The following is a 22,660-nucleotide window of genomic DNA, read 5'->3' as shown; positions in this document are numbered from 1 at the left end:
TGTAAGATTTTTGTTTATCTATGCGTTTTATATTAGAATAAAATAAAAAAAATTGTTCGTTCAATCAAGTGTTATATTATTCAAAAATTGATGTCACTTTTGGCCACTTCTGTATGCAGTGTGTGAGTACGTGAAGGCAGTAAATGGTATAAACGGGTCTAGTGACGCGCGCGCGCATCCTACATGCGGAAAAGCTGCTCGAGCTGCGCAGTTTTATCAGCGCCAGTCAAACTTTGAGGATCGTGACTGAAGTTCTTCACTTTGGATTTCCGTTCATCGTCATGCAGCTGTTTTCACGAGACACAGCTCACAGATGGAGATGTTTGCGCTGTTGACGCTTTTATTGTGCGTAAAGACTGTTGTCTGTTCTCCAGTGTCCACAGCAGCACATGCTCAGGTAAGACCGGGGACTATTTGACCTTAATCACGGGATGATGATGATGATCATGCTGCTGGTGTTTAAATACAAATGACGATGATCTGTTTTGATTGACATCTGACATCACTTTAGGGGCGCATTTGGACGACAATTGTTAACGCATTAGAATGTCGGAAATTATAATAAAAGAGTGAAGATTGTGCAGATGAGAGCAGGAGAATGAAGAAATCCAGTATGTTTCACATCGGTTCACAAACCTTTTCTTGCTATTTTAACATGCAGTTGGTTGGTTTCAGGAAAGGTGCGGTCAAAACTCAAGACACAGTGCTTCTTTATTGTAGTGTGTGCTGCTAATTATAGTTGTCATAATTGTTTGTTTTAAAAGTTACAGAATCGCAACACACATCATTTCATTCAAAGAATGTTGTAATAAATGTATGTCGTGACAATGGCTACGGTGAAACGAAATAGATTTTTGTCACAATATAGTTCAAATTTATTTCATTGTTTACATTTTTACATTGTTGCAAATGACCTTTTAAAGTACATACATCATGCGACACTATTCACGGTTTCATAGATGCACGCGCCTGGCCCGAAGTTAACTTCCGGTCTGTGTTTGTTTATCGGCTGGTGGCTAATAATGTAACTATTTTATTTCATTGATATTAATTTATTCATATTTATTATATAATATTTTGTATTAAATATTCATTCATTTAAATGCATATTGTTTTTATTCAATAAACAATTTGTTGAATTGGTCGTATGTAAATGTGTCACTTTTAAAGGGATACTCAATCCCAAAATGGAAATTCTAGCATGAATTACCCCCCCAGACGTTTTATAAATTTCTCTGTTCTGTTTAACACAATGAAAGATATTTGGAAAAATGTTTGCAAATGACATTTCTGGGACATCATTGACTAACATTGTAGGATAAATGGACTGAATGGTTCTTTGTGAAAGCATAAATGGTATCCTGTGAACAACCTTTAAGTATTTTTAACAGTGTATATCAGTACACGTTTAATACAAGAAATGATTGAACATTTGATCAAACGTGTACACTGGTAGACTTGCTTTCCCATTTTGAACATATCCAATCTAAACAATTTTTACATGAACAGTTTTGTTTTTGTTGCCTTATTTGCAACAGATCATTCTCCTTCTTCCATTAGTGAACATTGATTTAATGATATACTGTATCTCCTTGCTTTAGTAATCTGAGCCCATATCAGCACCCGTTGTCACGGGGTTGATAGTAATGATGTCATGATGTCTGTGTCATCAGGGTTTTTTAGAGCGATATGGATACCTGCACGAGGAAAATAAAACTCACAATGCTTCTGAAATAAAGTCAGCAATAAGGTAAATGAATGCCTTTTCATTGCATTTTCTGTCAAATCAAGTGATGTCATTTCTTTTTAAGACATTGATGAAACTCGTTCTTCTGTGAGAACAGATTGGATTAATTTAGATAGATGTCTTTTAATTTACTGTATCTGTGTAGTAATGATCCATAAAAAAAGAAAGGATGGACGTTGCTCTTTTTTCCAGCTCGCAGCTCCTTGATGCTCTTGCTTTTCTTTGATGTTCACATGTTAACTCTGGTTTGGAGGTGATTAATAATAATGCACAGAAAACAGAGCAAGGACATTGAACAAAAGAATCGCAGCTGTTATTATATTTGTGTGCTCTGTTTAGAGAGTTTCAGTGGCTGTCTCACCTGCCCGTCACTGGAAGGCTGGATAGTGGCACTCTGGTGAAGATGACATCACCCCGCTGCGGGGTTAAAGATGCCCGGAGTCATAGTGCTTGGGGTCAAAGAGTCAACAACATCTTCACCGGCTACATGGACAGACACGAGCAGCACCTCCGTAAGAAACGTAACATCGTATCAGGTATGTACACATCATACACGTTATCGTTCATGTGTATTTAAATCTACCATGCTTTGAGGTATTCATAACCGCTGAAGTTCTTTCCTTTGTCCTTTGTTAATTGTCTTTGAGCATAACTTTAAACTATCTTTCAGTGAAATGGAGTCACTGTAGTATTGGAAGATGTGACGTTATTACTAGTCTTCTAGAGGTACCCAACCAAACTCCTGACTAACATGGAGTAAAGTTGTGCCGCTCCACCTCCTCTATTAACAGGAATCTTTCCCCGAGGCGAGGGGTAATTCTGCGCCTGCTGGGGAGGGTGCGTCGCCTAATGAGGGCTAAATACAGTGGGATACATAATTAGAGTCCACACCAAGTGTACGTGTTTTGCACAAGTCGAAACATTCACTCAAAAAGAAAACCTGCTTTATGGCACTAAAAAAGGTTCTTGGAGTGTGATCGAATAATTGGGAACCACTTTTAGTGTCATATAGAAGCAAATTTTGGTGCTTCAGTGGTTCTTCAGCAGTTCTTTGGGATGACTGAGGTGCTAGAACCACTGAAGAACCATACAGAGGCTTAACAGGTTCTTTATACGGAAACTATGCTATATAGCACCTCCGTCACTCCAAAGAACCTCTGAAGAACCACTGAAGCACCGAGATATGTTCTGTTGGCCCAACATGGTTTAACAATGGAGAGTTTAGGCAAATTACAGTAAACATGGATAGGGAAGGTATTTTTTGTTTGGGGTTTTTGCCTTTATTTACAGTACCGGAACAGAACTGGAAACAAAGTGGGTGGGATCGGGAAAGGACCACGAGTTTGAACTCTGGTTGCCCGGAGTGCAACAGTGCCATATGTCGGAGCACTAACCACAAGGCTATCGAATTGAAATAATGACTAATGGAAACACGTCAATTTCGCAAAAAATGTTTCGCTAAAAAAGTTTTCACGCTCGCATGTGTTTTTTTTCCAGCAATATGATAAAGACATATTTCGCAAAACTGAAGTGGAAACACTTTTTATCGTACTTAGAAGTCACGTGCCATACAAAAAAGTCACATGACCATTCCCGGTATGTTATGGTAGAACATTTGGAAAGATTGGATGTAAGGAATTCACAATAAGTAATATCACATAAGATGGCCCATATGCAGGAAAATAATTGAGTTCAGTATTGAGATTTATTAGGAACAGTGAGGTGATGTGAAAATAATAAAGGAAATATAGACATTTCTCTTCACTCTTTCATCACAGTAGGTGGGACTATATACTAAAGATGGTTTGCAACCTGCCATAAAACGTACAAAGAAGAAGCACGGCCAGAATGACTTATCGCAAGAAAAATAAAAAAATGAAATTAGTCGCGTAACATCATTCACTGGAAATGCAGTCATTCTGCGATATTGTTTTAATTGACATTTGGAAAACAAAGCTTAACTTTTTGCTCAAATCTGTAATGGAAACCTATCTTGTGTCTTAAAGTTATAGTTTTAGTATAGTGACCTCAGGATTAAAACACTTATGAAATAAAGACTTGTGTTTGTCTGTAAGGGGTGGAAGGGGTGTGAAAACCGTCAATTCTGACATGTCAGGTTGAGAATTTGCTAATATGTCAGGAATGCAGCATAATCTGAGCGAGTGTGTGTGTGTTCATGTCAGTACCTGATGCCGGCAAATATGTTCTTAGTGCAAAAATAGCTCTGTGGCATGTATACGTAGTATTCTGATGGTTCCCTTGTTTTCATACATGCAGGTCCATCTGGCAATAATACAGAGAGGCCAACATACTGTGTCTCTGACAGCTGTGTTATTGTTGTGTTAGGATTGTAATTATTTTCAAGTAAAAAAAAGAGATTAGTTCGTAGTTTAAACATTACAATGTTTCCTGTCATTTAAAGGAGCACTGCACCAGTACACAGTGATTTCTCACTCTGAGCAAAATAAATTTTCACATTTTTGTGTTGGTCTCTTTTTAACATTTGATTCTGTCATGGCACCTTTTAAACTCAGAATACACTTTATGTATATACACTATATGGACTATAATGTGTAAATTTGCTGTGTTTAAAGTCCCGGCGAAGTTAAAAATGACAATACCCTCTTTTTTCATGAAATATTGCAGCATTTATTGTAAATAGTTTATCAATGTGGGTCATTCTCTCTTTTAAATTGGTGTGGCAACATTATCTTCAGTTAAAATCTGAAAATGTACTTCCGTCCTGTAGTGACTATCCATCTAGAATGACGTATGTTAGATGGCTTGGGCGGAGCATCTGTTAGCTCCTCCCCTTCAACTGTCATTCTGCTGCCAGTTCCATTTCAAAATGCAACGCCTGTTTTTAAACATCCAATCAAATTGCAGAGACAGACGAAAGCCACGCCCACTATTTTTCTCATTCCAAATTTCATTTCACTATGAAATGCGTCAAAATACGAAAGTAAAAACGATCGCAACTTTTGGTTCACAGGGATTTTAACACAAATACAACAATTTGCTAAAATCAGTTTTTATGCTCGTATTTTGTATGTTTTTTGTTCTAAATTGAAATAACGTATTTAATAAAGGACGAAACATTGGCCTTAAAGATACAGTGATTCGAAGGAGTCTGATCTCTTCCTCAACACAATTCGTTTTCCCACAGATTTGCACGAATGATTGCTTGCGTGATACTGACTCAAAATGAATCTTCATTCGTCAACATGGACAACATGTTTACACAGTCTGAATCAAACCCTATTTTTTAGTGCACTATGCGTCATTCACGAATAAATTTGCAAACAAGTGGCTGATATGATGCCCCGCTTTTGCGGCTGTCATGGTGAAGGGGGCGGGACTCTGCATTTGATTGGACAAGAACTTTGTTTTAGTGTAGTGCTATTTCTAGATGCTAGATTGTCCGTTTCGAATGCTTATATCTTCAAAATGCAAATTTTGTCCGCGCTTAGGATCATATCAGTTTATTGATATCCTTAATATTTTTAATAAAAGGAAAAAACTTTCCTTTTGATTTCAGTGGATCTTTAACTAGAACCGAGCCAATCTCATAGATTGAGAGAAACAATTGGCTTTGATTCGGACTACTACAGTAACTTAATTCTGTAGCTGGGTGTTTGTCTGTTTTGTTTTTTGGTGTCTGATGAAAGAATGGACAATAAATAACACTTGCCCTCCATCTTCTGACTAAATTGCTCCAAAATTAGGCTTCATCAAGTTAATAGGGAACTATTTGTGAACCGCAATTTAAAGTCATTGTACAGTGTAATTGCATTTGCATTTGTGCGGTCTCACGGGCAATGGAGTTGTTTTTTTAGTTGGAATTATGTGTGTTTTTAAAACAAGAATGTTGAGTAGTAAAGACTTAAAACTGAAACGGTGGTCTTTATTTGTAAAAAAAACAGCATATGTTTCTACTTCTACAGGTGATAGGTGGTACAAACGTCACCTGACCTATCGCATCATGAACCGGCCACACTACCTATCTGCCAGTCAAGTGCGTCTGGCGGTGTTCACGGCATTCCAGATCTGGAGTAATGCGTCCGGGCTGGTCTTCCAGGAGGTTAGTCAGGGTCCTGCCGACATCCGTCTGGCCTTCTTTGAAGGGGAACATAACGATGGGACAGGGAATGCATTTGATGGACCAGGTGCGGGAGAGCTCACATTATAACCATCACTTTTTATTTTTTGGTTAAGGAATTTCTTCTGTTTTCTTTATAATAGTTTTGTTGTGCATTTTTTGGTATTCAAGTCTAAAAGGAATATTCAGTCAATTATCACAGAATGTAATTTCTACAGTTTGATGCCATCTTATAGACGATGTTTTACCACATAGCCTAGAATCTCCCAAAACAGATAGCAGATTACATATTTTACACGATTCAGTTATGCAACGTACAGCATACTAGCATTCAAACCCTTTGAGGTCATTCTGCTGAATAAAAACCTTTGTTGATCTGGAACAACCTTACAGTCAAAGAAACAATCTAAAGTACAACTTATCCCTAAACCAGAGGAAAATAAGAGATTGTTGCTAAAGCTTTACAAGTCCGTAAGGGTTGATTCACATTTCCCATCTTTTGCACGTGAAATGTTGTGCATGAATGATGTGCATGTGCAGTGCGGCTTGCATTCCCCTGCGATTTTAGGTGCGAAATGTGAATCTGCCCTTAGTCAGTCCTTAATGTTACATTTAGTCATACCTAATGCAACCATCTGATTGGTTGATTCCTTAGATGTTGATTCAGATACATGTCCTGCTTGGTGAAATCACACTCACCCTTTTTATACAAACTGAGAATGTTGACGATTTTGTATCTGCGGACATAGTACAGTATCATTGTGTTTATACTGTTTACACGTTGGTAAGGTTTCCCTCTGCGATGTCTTTAGGTGGGTCTCTGGCTCATGCGTTTCTTCCTTCTCGTGGTGAGGCTCACTTCGACATGGCTGAACGCTGGACCCTCAACCGCTTTAAAGGACGCAACCTGTTCCTAGTAACAGCCCATGAGATTGGCCACACCTTGGGCTTGGTTCATTCGCCCGTGCGTCATGCGCTTATGTCGCCATTTTATAAGAAGATGGATCGCAATGCATTGCTCAGTTGGGATGACATCACAGCTATACAACAATTTTATGGTAAATCCTTATTTCAAGATCATATGCTATTGGAATGCTTTGCAAGTGTGTTCATGCGATTTATAAATCCCCTTTTAATCGTTTGCATACATTGCAAGCTACGTTTTACATAATCTTATGTGAGCAGGGCTTGCCAGCAAAATGCACTTTCACAATGGTTTAATGTGGTTTAATTAAAGTCTATGGGTTTGTTCACTAAAAAAGAGAAATTGTGTGAAAAGTAATAGCTTACTTTGTCTCATTTAGCACAAACCTAAGTTTAATATATAGGTTCATAGATTTGAATAAACTAAATACTATTTATTTATTTGAATTAATATTTAGCTTAATAAAGCAGCATGGCTTCTGCCTTAAGTAAATGTCTTACTGTTCATTTTATAGTAATAGCAATTAGTGTCGACTAAAGTTTGTGAAACACAGACGAACAAAAACACACATGTGGTTTGTTTATCCATTCCCTATACCGCTATACGCCCTGTTGTTTTTCTGAATGGTTCTAACGCACGCAACCAATTTCACTGTAAACATACAAATTCCTGAACTCACAAAGCACCCTATTATTTTCAATGTGTTTATACAAGCTTTACCCAACGCAGTTGAAGCTAACATAGAGTTTCTGTTTATGACAGATAGGCTAGTAGTGAAACTGTCAGCTGTTCCTTAAGCATGTGTCTGGCATGTTTCCACACGCTAAATACATCTTCATTTCACGGTATATGTGCATACCGCAGCTACTTCAACTCTGAATTCTGAACTGAAAAATCTCCTGAAAAAGTCCTGGAACAATATCCTTAATAATTTGCTAAGGGGTGAAAATTCAGTTCGGTCAGGATGACAACGCTCCATGATTTATACAATATTTGAAATATTGATACAATATTGATATAGTTCTGGGCAAACTCTCTGCCTGTCCCTGCCGCCTCGTATGAACAGAGTAGAAGTACCGCCATAGTAATATCCCCCCACCAATACGCTTGATTTGACAAGAGATCACATGGAGCCCTTTGCACAAATATCCTGCGGAAAAAGTCTCTCAAGTAATGTCAGTAGTCTGGATATGAACATTATTGTGTAGATGCTTCTAAGACTGTACACAACAAAGGTCATTACAGTACATTCAGCTCTAGGAATAGTGTATATATCATCCTGTGAGCTTCGTCTCTTTATTGCACAGTAACTTCAGGGTCACTGCTGGATATTTTTGAGAGGTTGTTGACTATGACCTTCTCCGGCTGATAGACCCAGCCATTGTCATACACTTATTTTGTCTGGGACGGTGTCCTTAACCTAAAACCTCCATTTATTGAACACCTCCGAGTTCTGAAAACTAACTTTAGCCAGCAAATATCTTTTCTTTAAATTTCAGTATATTCATTGTACCCTCTATTCACATTTAAGATGTGGTTCCACAAATAAAAGTCCCATAAATTCACACCCTCCCCAAAGATTTCCGCTGTAATTTTCTTACAATACATCATGGAAGTCTGTGTGTGTGTGTTGTGTGTATCGTGGCCATTCCATTCAACAAAATCAAACCTCTGGAGTGACATGAAGTCATCCAATAGCATTATGAAAAACTGACAGCATGACAAGACACGTGGAAACTGCGATCGTAGGTTTTAAAAATCGAGGTTATCAGATTATTTTTTTTACTTTTCAATTTACAAATTACTGTTGTATTGCTTAAAAGTGATTAAAGCTTGTTTTTTTTTTGCAGTATTTAATATCTGATAAATACAGGGCATCTTTTCTGTTATTTTGACCTGTTTCTCCAGTTTTCATTTTCTGCAAATAAGGATGCTGCAAAACTGTCCCTGGACAGTGCCGAGGAACGGCTATCATGATCACGCCCCTCCCAAACGTAGTTTAATATTATTAATTAAATTATACACTATAACTCACTGCAATGTGATAACGTTTAATTAGGCCCAGAATATAATGTGAATATTCATATTTAAATATAAATTTATTTGCTTGGATTAAAGCGCTGAATATTCTTTAAACCAACTCAGTTTTTTATAGGCGAACATTAAAAAGATTTTTGGTTTCCTTTGATACACAGTTGTTGGATTCTTGGCCATGGAAAAAAGAACATACAGTGTAGTATTTTTGTTGCCTATATTTTCAACGCAAACAAGGCTATATCACCTGCTCCTGCAAGTACTGCTGTTTGAACGCAAAGCGTCATGGGGAGTGGGTAACTATTGATTATATAATTTAAACTTGCTTTTGTTGTCAACCAATAATATAGACCATTAAGAATGTACTGTCACTTTAATTAGTGTGGTGATAGTTTATGGCTTGGGTGAACAGAGCCACCCTCCAGTTACACAGCCCTTGCCAGCTTTAGCCCTACAAAACTACAAATTAATAAATAATTTTAATTCAAACATAACTTTCAAAGTTTACTAATATCAACTCAATGTCATAATCTGTCTTTTATTTTTTCTTCCTCTTGAGATGGTAAAGTGATCTTTAAAGTAAACATGAGACATGCATACTTCAATGCAGAACACAGTAATTATTCGTCTAACCCTGTTTGTCCACCGAGACTGTGATATTATCATCTGCTGCTACAAAAATGTTTGTTGAACATTCATGAATCAAAATGGGTGTGTGTCCATCCTCATGCTTATCACAGGAGGGATTGTGTGTTCCTCCTCAGCTTTCATTGCGTTACAATGTCTTTGACCTTTTATTTTAGACAAGTAGTTACTATAGATACAAAGATTAAAGCGTGTTAAAAGAAATCCTTGAGTTTGCTTAGAGAGAGGGTTAACGTTATCTCTTTGTGCACTCGATTTTGTAGTTGTAGCTGTAATTTCATTGTCATCTACTGTAATGTGACCTTGCGTGTTCATTTACCTGGTGTTTATTATTTTACAGATATTATATTTTGCAGATTATATTTGTAATGTGAGGAGCAGTTCAACATGAGTAATTTAATGCGATGGCAGTAAGTCCTGCAATGCAATTATACAGTAAAGCTTGACATATTGACAAAACAGATTGACCCAACTATTTTGTGAAAAGTGCTGTTTCTCTCTAAAACACATGATTTTTCATTGTCTTCAATGACAGATTTTTTTGGAAGCTTCTGTTTTTGCTGGTGTTAATGGAATTTAAAGGATACGTTTGTACCTAGCGGTTGAGCTTGGTATCGCAGTCCAAATTGAAAATATCGACGCTCACAGGAGTTGCCAGACACCTACGGGAGAGTAACGGAAAGCATCGACTGTATGTTTATCTGATAATGAAGACATTCGTAGTATTTTTTTTTTTGCGAAAATAACTCAAAACAGCATGTCGTTTCAGAGGTTGCGTCCTCCGGAGGTCGCATTTACGGGCCATATTGCTTTCTCATTTAAATGACCATAATAAAATTATATTACTCCTCTTAAGTTGTAAAATAATACGTACATTCTTTCTAAGTTTGCAACATAAAAGTACCGGAAAGGGTGGAATCTACTATCTGTGACCCAGGTCGGTTGTTTGCTGCAACATGCTGTGATTGTCTCCCACTGACAACCGAGCTGTTGAAATACACAAGAACAAAACAAAAACAGACATTCCAGCACTGAACGCACATTTCAGATTGAAATAATTGACTGTTATTTTAGACAAACCAATTTGAACTTATCATGTTTCCTAACACGGTAAAATGATTACATACAGCTCCTTTAATATCAAGTTGCAGAAAATATCTCTTGACATGTTTGTGTAAATGTCTCGAGCTCAAAGGTACATACTGACATTCTGCATGTTTGTATTGATGAACAGGTAAACCATCTGGGGGTGGATTTCAGCAGTTGACAGGACGGGCTCTGAGTCTGGCTGTAGAAGGGTGGGGGATTTCGAAAGACTATAATGAAGGATCCTATACACCCAAATACTGTCAGGATTTCTTTGATGCCGTCACCATGGGTAAGAACAGAAAGGCACTTGAATTTGATTTCATGTGTTTCCTGTAGCTCAGTTCGTAGACCCTTGTGATCTAGTGTAAATATCTGGTCTACTGGATTGCTCATTACGTCATTACACTGAAGCTTCCACGCCACCATGTTGCCCAAACGTTCTTTTAAATCAATATGGAGTTATTTACATTAATGCATTGGTCAGACGCTTTTATCCAAAGCGACTCATATTACATTGTACTTTACAATGGAGGTGAAGCCACAGGATGCGATCGCACCGCCATATTGCTATGCCAAACTGACAAGGACCGCCATTGAATTACTCAAAGTAACAATCCTATATTAATGATAAAACGGTAGCTCACCAGTCCCCTTAAGCATGTAAATGGTTAATTATTTAGTTAAATGATTTTATACACTCACCTTTTGTACAGTGATTTCTATACATTGCTATTCTGCCCAAAATAAACATAAGCTTTGGAAAAACATCAAAAGTTACAACTAATTTAAAAACACTTGTAAACTTAAAAACGTATTGCGTGCCTAATAAGCTGAAAAACAGGTTACTTAAGATCGTCATTTTGACTGTAAGTCAATAGCGCTCCCTGTCAGTTGAGCTTACCAAAATGGCGGCGTGATCACTTCCTGTGGCTTCACCTCCTGCCATTGGTTAGCCGTTGCCGTCATTTATGTAGATCAGTTGTAAAGTCATGTGTTCGATTCAAGCGAACACATAAAACGCATTAATGCACTAAACAATGCTTTGGATAAATCTGTCAAATGTAAAATAATGTAAAAAACATTGAACTTGTTTTGTAGACATGAACGGGACAGTGCTGGTGTTTCAGGGCCGTCTATTCTGGACTTTACATAATGGAAGTATGATCGGTCCTCATCCTCTCCAGAAACGCTGGCCGCAACTCCCATTGGCCATCGAAGCAGCTGCATTTTCCCTACAGGACGGCAAACTCTACTTCTTTAAAGGTGCACTTAGTTTCAATCTCCAAAAAACAGAACACCTATGCGAAAATAACAATGGCTGTTCATTTTAAAGAGCAGAGTCCCTGTGAAGCATTTCCGAGTGATAAAGTGGGGGTGGCTTGCGGTTTTCCCTGCAAATTGATCGGATGTGTAAACAGACGTTGCATTTTGAATTGAAACTGGAAGCAGACTGACAGTTGAAGGGCGGAGTTAACAGATGCTCCGCCCAAGCTGTCTAACATACATCATTTGAGATGGAAAGTCATTTCAGGGCGGAAGTGCTTTTTCAGATTTTAACTGAAGATTATGAGGTTTCATGAAATTAAAAAAGAAAATGACCCACATTGATAGGTTAGTTACAAATAACGCTGAAATATTTCTTGAAAAAATAAGACCTTTTTAAAATTTTTATTTCACTGGGACTTTAAGTAAACAGTCCGTTCCAACCTGTCCTCAATTTGTTTTATAAAGTGGTGAGTTTGTATGTTGTCGAACAATGTCACTTGTACAAAATGTATAATTATTAGTAAAAAGGGAGATTAAAGGCCATACCGGATGTCACTGGAGCAGAAGCAGATCGTAAAAAAACGTACAGATAAGATTGAAGGGAAATATATAAATAGACCACCATGTGAAAGTAACGAATTGCGGTGAAATTGTGACATTTTTAATGATTTTTTAATGCCTCTGTTAGGAAAATGGATGTGGCGTTACTCGGACGATCTTCTGGATCCTGGATTCCCCAGGAAGAACAATAAATCAGGCCTGCCCAAACACCCTGACTGTGCCTTCTTCTACCCGCCGCTGGGCAAGATGGTTCTCCTGAAAGGATCCCGTTATTTCGTCCTGAACCTAGAGACTCTTAAACCAGAGCCATACTACCCCCGTCCTCTTAGTGACTGGAAAGGGATTCCACGGGGGTTAAATGGGGCCCTGACGTGGCCTGATGGAAATCTGTACTTCTTTAAAGAACAGCAGTACTGGAGGTTCGATCCGGGAAAGGTGCGCATCACTGAGACCGGAAACTGGACTACAAGGCTGCAGTGGATTGGTTGCCAGAGGAACTCATCATTGGAAGATAATGACCTACTTTGATCAGAAGAGGGAGCCAAAAGATATCAGCAAAATTGATATTGCGTGCAATTAACTACAGGAAAGATTGTCTTTCTTGCATGTGCTCTACAAACACAGCAACAAATGGATAAAGTTACATAGCTTTATGTTGAACTCATAATGGTAAACGATGCCAGATTTGTGTCATGTTACATCAGCACACACCTGCTAGGAGTGAAACGTGAAACAATGTTTATGGTCACAACATGAAAAAACACGGATGTCATGACACGCTACAGTGAAAAAACAACATTTAGAGAACAGAAGGTATATTAGTCAAAACAATGTTCTTTACTTACGTCAATGCCCTTCTTGACTACATGAATGTTAAATTAGTTTGGCAAAAGATAAAGGCCTGGTGTTGGTTTCCTGAAACCTTTGTATCACTACGTCGTTCTTAAGAATATAGCGCTACCACTCTTGAGGTAGAACTTAAGAATGACGTAGCGTTCAGAAGGTTTCCTATCCATGACATTACATATTATATTACAAACTCAGTACAGGATATTTAAAGGGACAGTTCACCCAAAAATGAAAATTCAGTCATTATTTACCCACCCTCAGATTTAACCTAACCTCTATAAATGTCTTTGTTCTGATGATCTCAATATAATATTTGGATGAATGTCAGTAAGCAAACCGATTTCATCCCCCATTTACTGCCATAGTTGGGGAAAAAAACACAATGGGAGTCAATGATCTGTGTTTGCTTTCTGACATTCTTCAAAATATCTTCCCTTTTGTTTAGCAGAAGAAACACATTTATACAGGGTTGGATCAACATGAGGGTGTGTAATTATGACAGAATTGGGGTTTTTGGGAGAACTATCCCTTTAATACATTAAAAATACATTCATAGATTTTTACATACAGTATAAAATATTTAATTTGTGTTATTCTTTATTCCACAAAAAAAGAAAGAACAACATGCCACCCACCAAAAAAAACTATAATTAGGCTACATAGACTTATTGCCTTTAAAAAGGTGGTTCTCAATGGTGGACACGGTCCACAAGGGGGCCCCAGCGGACTTCAAAGGGGCCCTCAACATGACTAGTATCTAAAAAAAAAGTTTTTTAATACATTTAAAAAGCTAAAACGATAATGTAACAAAGGCGTTAATGTCAACCTTACAATGGGGGGCCTTGGTGTCAAAAAAGGTGGACAACCCCTGCTTTAAAATGCTTCTTGATTGTATACATAGTTTATATATTTGACTTGCACCTTAGTCTGCGTGAGAATGTTGGGAATTGCATTTTAGCACACACTTTTACTATTTCAACAGTATGGAGTATTTTTCTATGAAACCGAAGGACTACTACATTTATAAAAAAATGAGTATAATGTAACCAACAATTCAGTGTGCTCGAGCTGACCAACAATTTCCTGTGTGAAAAATAAACAATCAATTTCTCACTTAAAAAAATTTTTGACGGTCTCCTGAAGTCATACAATAGGTTGCGCTAAAAAATCCAACTTCCAAAATGTTCTTCCAACAAAAATAAACTTGAACATGTTAAAGGAGACAAATGGTTGAAGATTATATTGTTGACTGGACTTAGATTCTCAAGTTTTTGTCCGAAACCAACACAAAACAGAGTATTCGGTGTTTGAAAGTTCCCAAGATGCATTGCAGCATGTTCAATTCACAGTTTCTTATTTGTTTTTCTTTTAAAGATTAGTGTTTTAGTTCTTACTGGGTTAATTTATGCTTTAATATTATTGTTACTGTTAGTTATCTCTTATGTTTAGTAAAAGACAAATACATTTGTTTATTTTTCAATCAATCTATATTCAGCCAACAAAATATTTTGTTTGTTTAGACAACTAATGATTTTTTTAAGTTGGGTGGACTTCAGTCTCTGTTTGTTGAGTTAACTCAAAATAATAAGGCAACCTATCACAAGCATGTTTTTTTGAGTCATTTAGGTCTGATGTGCAACTCTCAAGAAGCATTCTTCATTTAGTGTGCATGAGCTGTGTGAGTGAATGAATAATGAATCATGCTCTCACAGTTCAGTCTCCTGCACTGTAAAAGAACATTAAGTTCCACTCAATGAGGTATAGTTGTTCTAAAATGAATATAGAACATGAATAGTGCCGGAGTTTTTCAAGCTCCAAAAAGCATATTTATAAATATATATGGAAGAATGAAAAATTCATATTTCAAGGGGTTAATAAATGTATATCGAGACAAAAGATATATATTTGTGAGAAAATTCTTGATCTTATTTAGACATTTTTACATCACATATAAATGGTGGGGTAATTTATGAGCAAATCCTTTAAAGTCCCAGTGAAATTAAAAATCACAATGCCTATTTTTTTCATGAAATATTGCAGCATTTATGGTAAATAGTTTATCGATCCACTTTTTTTAAATTGTGTGCCCTCAAAATCTTCAGTTAAAATCTGAAAATGCACTTCCATCCTGTAGTGAATATCCATCTAAGATGAGGTATGTTAGACGGCTTGGGCGGAGCATCCGTTAACTCCTCCCCCTCAACCGTCAGTCTGATGCCAGTTCCATTTCAAAATACAACGGCTATTTTTATACATCCAATTAAATCGTAGAGAAAGATGACAGCCACACCCACTATTTTTTCTCAGAAACGCGTCAAAGCACGGAAGTTAAAACAATCGTGACTTCAGGTTCACGTGGACTTTAAAGGAATATTAAGAAAAAAGGATCGGCAGATCTATGCTTGTGATACTTGTCTTCATCTGAACAATTAATTTTAACGTTTACTCAATGTAGGGGTGGGCGATCTAGAAAAAAAATTTGAATCACGATTTTTTCAAGATAGATCACGATTCACGATTTTATCGCGGTTCTTCTTCAAGTTGGTTTTAAGACTATTTTGCAAATTAAAGGGGCTTCAATACAGCCAAACTAAGTCCCCATATAAAAATATACTCTTTACCATTTATATTTTGAAGAATATTTTAATCAAGTTAATATTTAATGCAAGTGCAAGACCATAAATCAGCTGTAAGCAAAAAACTTTACAGTTTGAATTTTGTTTTTCATCTTGTTGCGCGACTCGGAGTAAAGCTGTGGAATGGACGTGGAGGATAAATATTTTTGGCTGGGTATTTCGTAACGTGGATCTACGACTTTGAGCAGTTTTTTAAAGCCCTCATTTTCCACAGTCTTTATGGGAATCATGTCTTTGGCCAGGTAAAATGCGACCGCGTCAGTGACATCTTTCCAGCGCTTGTTCATTCTGTCATACGGATACGGAGTTCCTTTCTCAAATGGTTCTTTCGCTAAAGTCGTTGTTTAGCCTTTTAGTTTCCGTATGCTTGGTTGTACCTGATTTACTCGCGTGGGATCCCTTTATAATTTGACTGTCGGCATACTCTTTCAGTCCCTTTATTTTTAGGTGGTTAAAAAGGTTCGTTGTGTTGCTTACAACGCTCGAATCTTATGATTGCCACATTTGCAAATAACTGTTGTTTGGGCCGTGTCAGTTGGGGAAAACCCAAACCATTTCATTATTACTGATGTAGAATTTTTTTAGGGACCAAGTCCTCCGTGTTTCCCTCCATCTTCACTGACCGCGTCACTTAATCTTACTGAATTCACAAGCAACGTATACGAGCTTGTTTACATGGCGCAAGTATGTTGACGAATTCTATAGAACACTACTATATAGGACGATTTAACGATTTTCCCGAAAAAGTGGATCGTGCAGTCATTTTAATCGTTCGCGATCTAATATCGTCATATCGCACACCCCTAACTCAATGTGATTTATTTGCTGAATGCTATTTTAAGGCCCACTGAAATTAACCTATTTACCTTGTGCACTAAACAAGAACAGTCAGATAAAGAACTCATCTACTTGCGCATGTTGGTGCGCACTATGACACTGTGATGCCCGCATCATCTCTGAGCTCTCTTGTGCGGTCAGAGTACATTGAGACTCAGGCAGGCTGTATTTCAGGTCCCTGGCTAGAGTCTCCAAACCAGAAGCCCTTAATGTCCTTTCTGGCAGTGGGTTTACAGCATAGCCTGTGTCCACATCTGTCTCCGGCTCTTCCAGCAAAGGAGAGGACACGGTGGTTTCCAAGGCCATTGTTGGCTCAAACTGATGAACGGAGAGGCCGGCCGGGCTGCTGCGCTGGGAAGAGTAACAGGAGCTTCCAGGAGGACTGCTGCAGGGGCTTTCTGAAGCACCGCATGCTGCTAATCTCAAACCACGAGGAGAATTATCCGGGGGCAGAGAGCACGCGCCCACAGCACGCTCCTTCAGATGGGACAGTTTGCTGCCAGGAGTGGTTAATGGGTTCCTGGTGGATACACCGTTCCTCAGTAGTGGAGCTCTGGACGGTAGGGTGGGACAGCTCAGAGGAAAAGCAGATGTGAGGAACCTCTGGGGTTGTGCGGGACATTCAACCTAAAAGAATAGGTCATACTGTATCAATTTGACACTTCCGTGTAAGGTCAAGTTCACCCTAAAAGAACATTCAACTCAAAATGGAAAAAGTACGTCTGCGAAGCCTTTTGGACTGACCTGAAATGGGCATTTCTTTTTTGTGAAAACTCATGAAGTGAGTCTTTACTCGGGTCACACTGACTAGACTAGTAACAAATAAACTGTTTTACCATTGTATTTTTATTTGAGTTCAGCTGAAAATCTTAATTCTCTCATAAACTATTTTTATTTTCTTTGTGTCAACTATTCAGTGCATATCTATATATTATTATCACCCGGCAAGTACGGCAAGTAAGAGCGGGTGAGTCCTGATGAGGAGAATGAGCTTCGACGCTTTCGGCTGCATGTCTATGTTACAGTGCCACTTAGAGGTCAAGAATAGAAAATTCATCGTGCATCTGTTGCCGCGTCCCAATTCACCTACTTATACTATGCACTAAAAGCATGAACTGTTTTTGTTATGGAAAAGTTTATACATTTTAGTGTGTAGCAAAACAATATGCACGCACTGGGACAAAATAAGAGGAAACAGAAATGGCTGCTGCTGCCTAGACAAGTGGTTTTCAAACTTAATGATGCCAAGGACCCCCGAACATGATTAACCTTTTGTGAAGGACCCCCTGTTTGCAAAACATATATCTATCTATATTTTTTCTGTGTAAAGAAACCTTTAAAATTTGTTAGATAAATAGAAAATAGGATATTATAAAGTCAACACATTGTTTCTAAACCTAAATAGACGGTAACAATTTCACTTTGAGTCCCAAAAAATAAACTATAGTGAGAAAAACTCACTAGAAACATTCAAATTTAAACAATTCTGGAACTATTTTATCATTTTTCTGGGGGACTCCTAGCAACCTTCTGGAGCCCCCCTGGGGGTTTAACTGACACACACATCAAAATACATTTTTAATTCCTTTTAAGTATTTATTCACTCATTGTTTCATATGTGATGTTTACTCTACAGTTATATTTCTTAATTAGTGACTTAAGTCCGTCTAGTCCAGGTGGGTTGTGGGTAATATTAGCCGTGTGCATCATAATGCTTTCGATCGATTTCTACCGGAAGTATCTACCGGAAGTATTTTTTTTTCATTTTAGTCATTAACTCGCATTACTCTTTAATTAAAAGCTGCGAAAAGTGCCATTAAATGGATGGGTCACAGCCAATGGTTTATGCAAATTGCAATGTGCAAAACTGATGCACAGTGAAACTAATAAAAAAAAAAAAATTGACAATGAGACACCTTTACAAACAGTGTGTGTGTGCGTGCGTACGCACTGAAATCAACAATTAGTGTGTAATTTGTTTTAGCCAATGTGTGTTTTATATTTTTATTAGAAACTGACTAACTGATCCCTCAAATTCTTTGCGACTTACTTGGAAGAGGATTTTATTGCCATCCAGGTCTTCAGTATGCCAGCGGGTGGCACTAATGGGTGAGCAGGGATTGGGCAGCAAGGGCACTAGCTGTCCGACCTCGCCTATCCTAAACTGCAGCACAGACGAATAGCAGGGCTCAACTCGAACCCCTGGCGAGAGCTGCTTGATAGCCAACTGCAGGCTAAACCCGCTCTCGGTAAACAGCGTGAACCAGCAGAAACCTGTTTTCTGCTCCTCCGCCCTCCTCTGCAGCACCGTCTCGTACAAGCGCACAGTGTCCACGAAATTGTCAAAGGTGCTGTGCAAAGTGAGCCGCACCACCTCGTCTCCGTAATGCACGGTCCGCACTCCCCACACCGGCATCCCCACGCCCAGGCAGTAGAAGTCTCGACTAGGAAAGAGACAGGGAGAAGGCGATGTAATGGCGCTCACCTCGCCCACTCCGCAGCTCTCTGTATGATGGTACTGCCAGGGTGGACACTGCAGGAACTCCAGGACCCTGCGAATACGCTTTTCTCCGTGAGATTCGTGCAGAAAGAGGGTGACCGCGTGCGAGGGGTGGCCGGCCGCGGTGCACGGGTTAGCTCTGGCGCGGTCGCGAAGGGGACAAGCCCGTTCGGACACGTGGAAGAGGCGGAGAGCGGGACAGACCCACTTGATCAGACGGTCAAGAGTGTGCTGGAGCATGAGCGAGTCACCCGGGTTGGTAAGTAAGTGCATGGTGACTGGAAGGGCCTCCTGATCTGGGACCGTCATGAGGCTAACTGAAAAAAAAATAGCAGAAGAGGTGACGGGCAGGGAGCAATGGCAGTGAGAAGTTGGAAAAGTGATAGTTCACTCAAAAAGGAAAATTCTGTCATCATTATTACCCTCTTTACATTTTAAACGTTGATGAGCTGCAGCAGAACACAAAAGAAGTTATTTTGAAGAGAGTTGGTCACCGAACAGTCACTTCTATTGTGCGGAAACTTTAATACAAAGACGTTGCGCTGGCTATCCTACGGTTTTTGAAACGGGTATTAAGAAGTGCACATATCCTAGTGCTTGGGGAGTGTATCAAGTACAGAAATACTACGTCATCCGTCCAACTTCTTTTTTTTAACAAGTTGACCATGTTCAGCATGAGAAGCCTGCATGTTTAATATGGTAAAGAAGTCAGAATGCATGAAATAGTATGTTAGCCCATCTCTAACATACTTCATATTGTGTAGACTCGAAACGGGTCATTTGCACATATGATTGGCGTAAGCATCTTTCTTAGTGAAGGGGGCGGGTCTATTTGGTTTCCAAAGCGCGTTTGATTGGAAAAGAACTTTGACAGGGCAGAGCCATTGATAGAGAGTCGCATCTTCTAAGTTGATTCCAATGGAACAGTTTTTTCAGTTTCAATAGTTCCTTGAAATTCCTAGTTACGCATGGAGCTGCGACTAAACAGACCAATTGAGGTAAACTTCCAACCCATTTAATGAATAAATAAAATCTTTCGTTGGCAGAACTCTCTCTCTCTATGGCTCTGACGAGAGGCTGAAGAGTAGCGTGACGTCATGAGACTCATATTTTGTTGAGCGCACGGGACTTTTACACTTATATCTTCTAAATGTGAATTTTGGCAGCGCTTAGAAACATATCAGTTAATTGATGTCCTTAAGGCTAAAATAATTTTAATAATAATACGAACAGTTCATTTTGATTACAGTGCGTCTTTAACATCTTGCCTTGACAGCTGTAGTTCCTCTCCATCTTCCTTCTAAAGATTATTAAATGACAGAATTTTTGGGCAAACTGTTATTTTTTAAAGTCACCATGAAACAGAAGTTGCGATTGATTTATTTTCCGTATCGTGACGTGAATCCGAGTGAAACGGCTTGTGAAATTAGAAAAAAATAGGGTGGGGCTTTATTATGCCCTTCCCTTTTTGATTGGTTTGTTGTAAATCGGGCCTGGAGGTGAGGGCTAAAAATGCCTGCCCATTGGACAGTCAGTATAGTCCTACCTCTTTTTTGTTTGTGACGTCACGAGTTGTTCAGCGGTAGATGAGCTTAACGTTTTTGATTAAAGATTACAAGTGCAAATGAATTAAATAAGTAATGGTGTGCACGGATAAATCATTTATAATAATCCCGAAACACCCAGAATTGTCGTGTTTGATTGCACGGTGACTTTAAAGAAAATATAGACAAAAAATGTACTTACTGCCGCTGCATGACATTTTACTGCAGTCAGATCTAAAGAAAAGAGGCGTTTCGAAAATAAGTGTTTGCAAATGTGCAAAGCAAAGAGTAATGTTAAATGCAGCAATGCTTTAAAATCATAATATCACACTCATTCCGTACATATGATGAATTAATAAGACAATATTCACGTCAGTGTCCAATCTTTAGCTAAATATTTGCATGATGTCCATAATGCTTTATTTTAGTGAATTCAATCCATTTTTATTTATATATCTCTTTTCGCAATGTTTCATTGTTGCAAAGCAGCTTCCAGAAAGAAAGACACAATTGAACAAAAGTTGGTAATCAGTCTGAACGCATTATATTTAAACATATAAAGGCAGATAACATCTTGTAAAAAGCTCTTCTATGCAACTTTTAATGAACGTCCATCGCTCTCGGTTTCTAAGAGACGCAAACAAACCCAAACGCACGACTGTGTTCCTCACTCACCCCGCAGTCTCCGCGCCCGAATCCGCCGTTTCATCCTCCATCCGTTTCATAAAGTGAAGCGGTCGACGGAACATAATGCGACTTAACTTTCATTTGAAATCGACACGTTCAAGCTTCTCGGCTGCGTTATAAAAACTCACTAAACCAAAGTCCCTTTATAACAAGTCACTTCAGTCGGCGTTTATTTTCAACACCTCCGGAGGCAGACAAGACCAAGTCCTCTCTACTTGAATGGGGGAAACACGGATATCTTTAAATATCTCTCTAGGATCATAACGAAACAACACATTTCGTGCTAACTATTAAATATTTCATCAACTGCATCTATTTTTAAAGCTCGTTTACAAACACAGTATGATTCAGATACAGCGCAAGGTAGGTACTTCCAAAGAAGGCCACGCCCCCAGAGAAGCCTCCGTCTTTGGCGACAGACGATTGGCTCTTTTCGCTGAAAGGCGGGACTTCCTTCGCTGCATTTCCCTGATTCAAACTCATAGTACTGCGCGTCTTGTTATTAAGGTCTTTGGTTCCAAGTCGCTTGTGTTGGATGTCTCAGTTTACGATGACGTCACTCCAGCAGTTATAGTTTATATCGACGTTCATCATACGAACGAGACAAAATGAAATAAAAGATGTTTTATATTAAATCGTTAAAGCGGCTATCATTACACATATTGGACTGGGTCTCAGTTTCAGTCTCTAAAATGACAATTAAAATACAGGGGCTTAAAATGAACAGATCGGCCTCATAAGACGTGTGTGAGAGGACCAGTGAGGTGACATCCAAGATATTCACAAAACATCCCCATCTGTTGCGAATAAAAAACATCCAATTAAAGGGATACTTCCCCAAAATTAAAATGTAGTCATCATTAACTCACAAGCTGTTCCAAATCTGTATAAATGTCTTTGTTCTGATCAACACAGAGGGAGATATTTGTAATAATGCTTATAGCTGGACAGATTGTGCCCCCCATTGACTCCCAAAGAAGTCAAAAGTGCCCCAGAACTGTTTGCTGTCCTCAATTCTTCAAAATATCTTCTTTTTCGTTCAACATAAATAAAAATATTTTTTCCTACTATGGGAGTCAACGGTCAAGATCTGTTTGGTTATACGCATTCTTCCAAATATCTTTCTCTGTGTTCATCAGAACAAAGAAACTGATTTGGAACGACTCGAAGGTCAGTAAATGATGACAGAAATTTCATTTTGGTGAGATGTTTCCCTTTTAGCATTTTTGCACCAAAAAAGC

General features: G+C 38.5%; 2 protein-coding genes across 2 annotated transcripts; one reads left to right on the top strand and one right to left on the bottom strand.

Annotated features, from left to right (window-relative positions):
* Positions 1 to 206: 206 nt before the first annotated feature.
* Positions 207 to 16,175, top strand: mmp28 (matrix metallopeptidase 28). Its single transcript, XM_056756122.1, has 8 exons — positions 207 to 397; positions 1,674 to 1,750; positions 2,087 to 2,283; positions 5,692 to 5,913; positions 6,659 to 6,904; positions 10,685 to 10,828; positions 11,638 to 11,802; positions 12,494 to 16,175. Exons 1-8 carry the CDS (start codon positions 314 to 316, stop codon positions 12,892 to 12,894), a joined length of 1,536 nt encoding a protein of 511 aa, XP_056612100.1. The 5' UTR covers positions 207 to 313; the 3' UTR covers positions 12,895 to 16,175.
* Positions 16,176 to 16,247: 72 nt separating this feature from the next.
* Positions 16,248 to 21,743, bottom strand: LOC130428957 (protein FAM124B). The gene is made up of 4 exons (XM_056757263.1): positions 21,408 to 21,743; positions 20,935 to 20,966; positions 18,739 to 19,505; positions 16,248 to 17,315 (listed from the first exon to the last, which is right to left on the bottom strand). Exons 1-4 carry the CDS (start codon positions 21,479 to 21,481, stop codon positions 16,740 to 16,742), a joined length of 1,449 nt encoding a protein of 482 aa, XP_056613241.1. The 5' UTR covers positions 21,482 to 21,743; the 3' UTR covers positions 16,248 to 16,739.
* Between the last annotated feature and the right edge of the window lie 917 nt (positions 21,744 to 22,660).

This window comes from Triplophysa dalaica, chromosome 9 (genome assembly GCF_015846415.1).
Source record: "Triplophysa dalaica isolate WHDGS20190420 chromosome 9, ASM1584641v1, whole genome shotgun sequence".
Taxonomy (NCBI): Eukaryota; Metazoa; Chordata; class Actinopteri; order Cypriniformes; family Nemacheilidae; genus Triplophysa; species Triplophysa dalaica.
The sequence above is the reverse complement of the archived record's forward strand: the minus strand, read 5'-3'. Positions and strand labels throughout refer to the sequence as shown.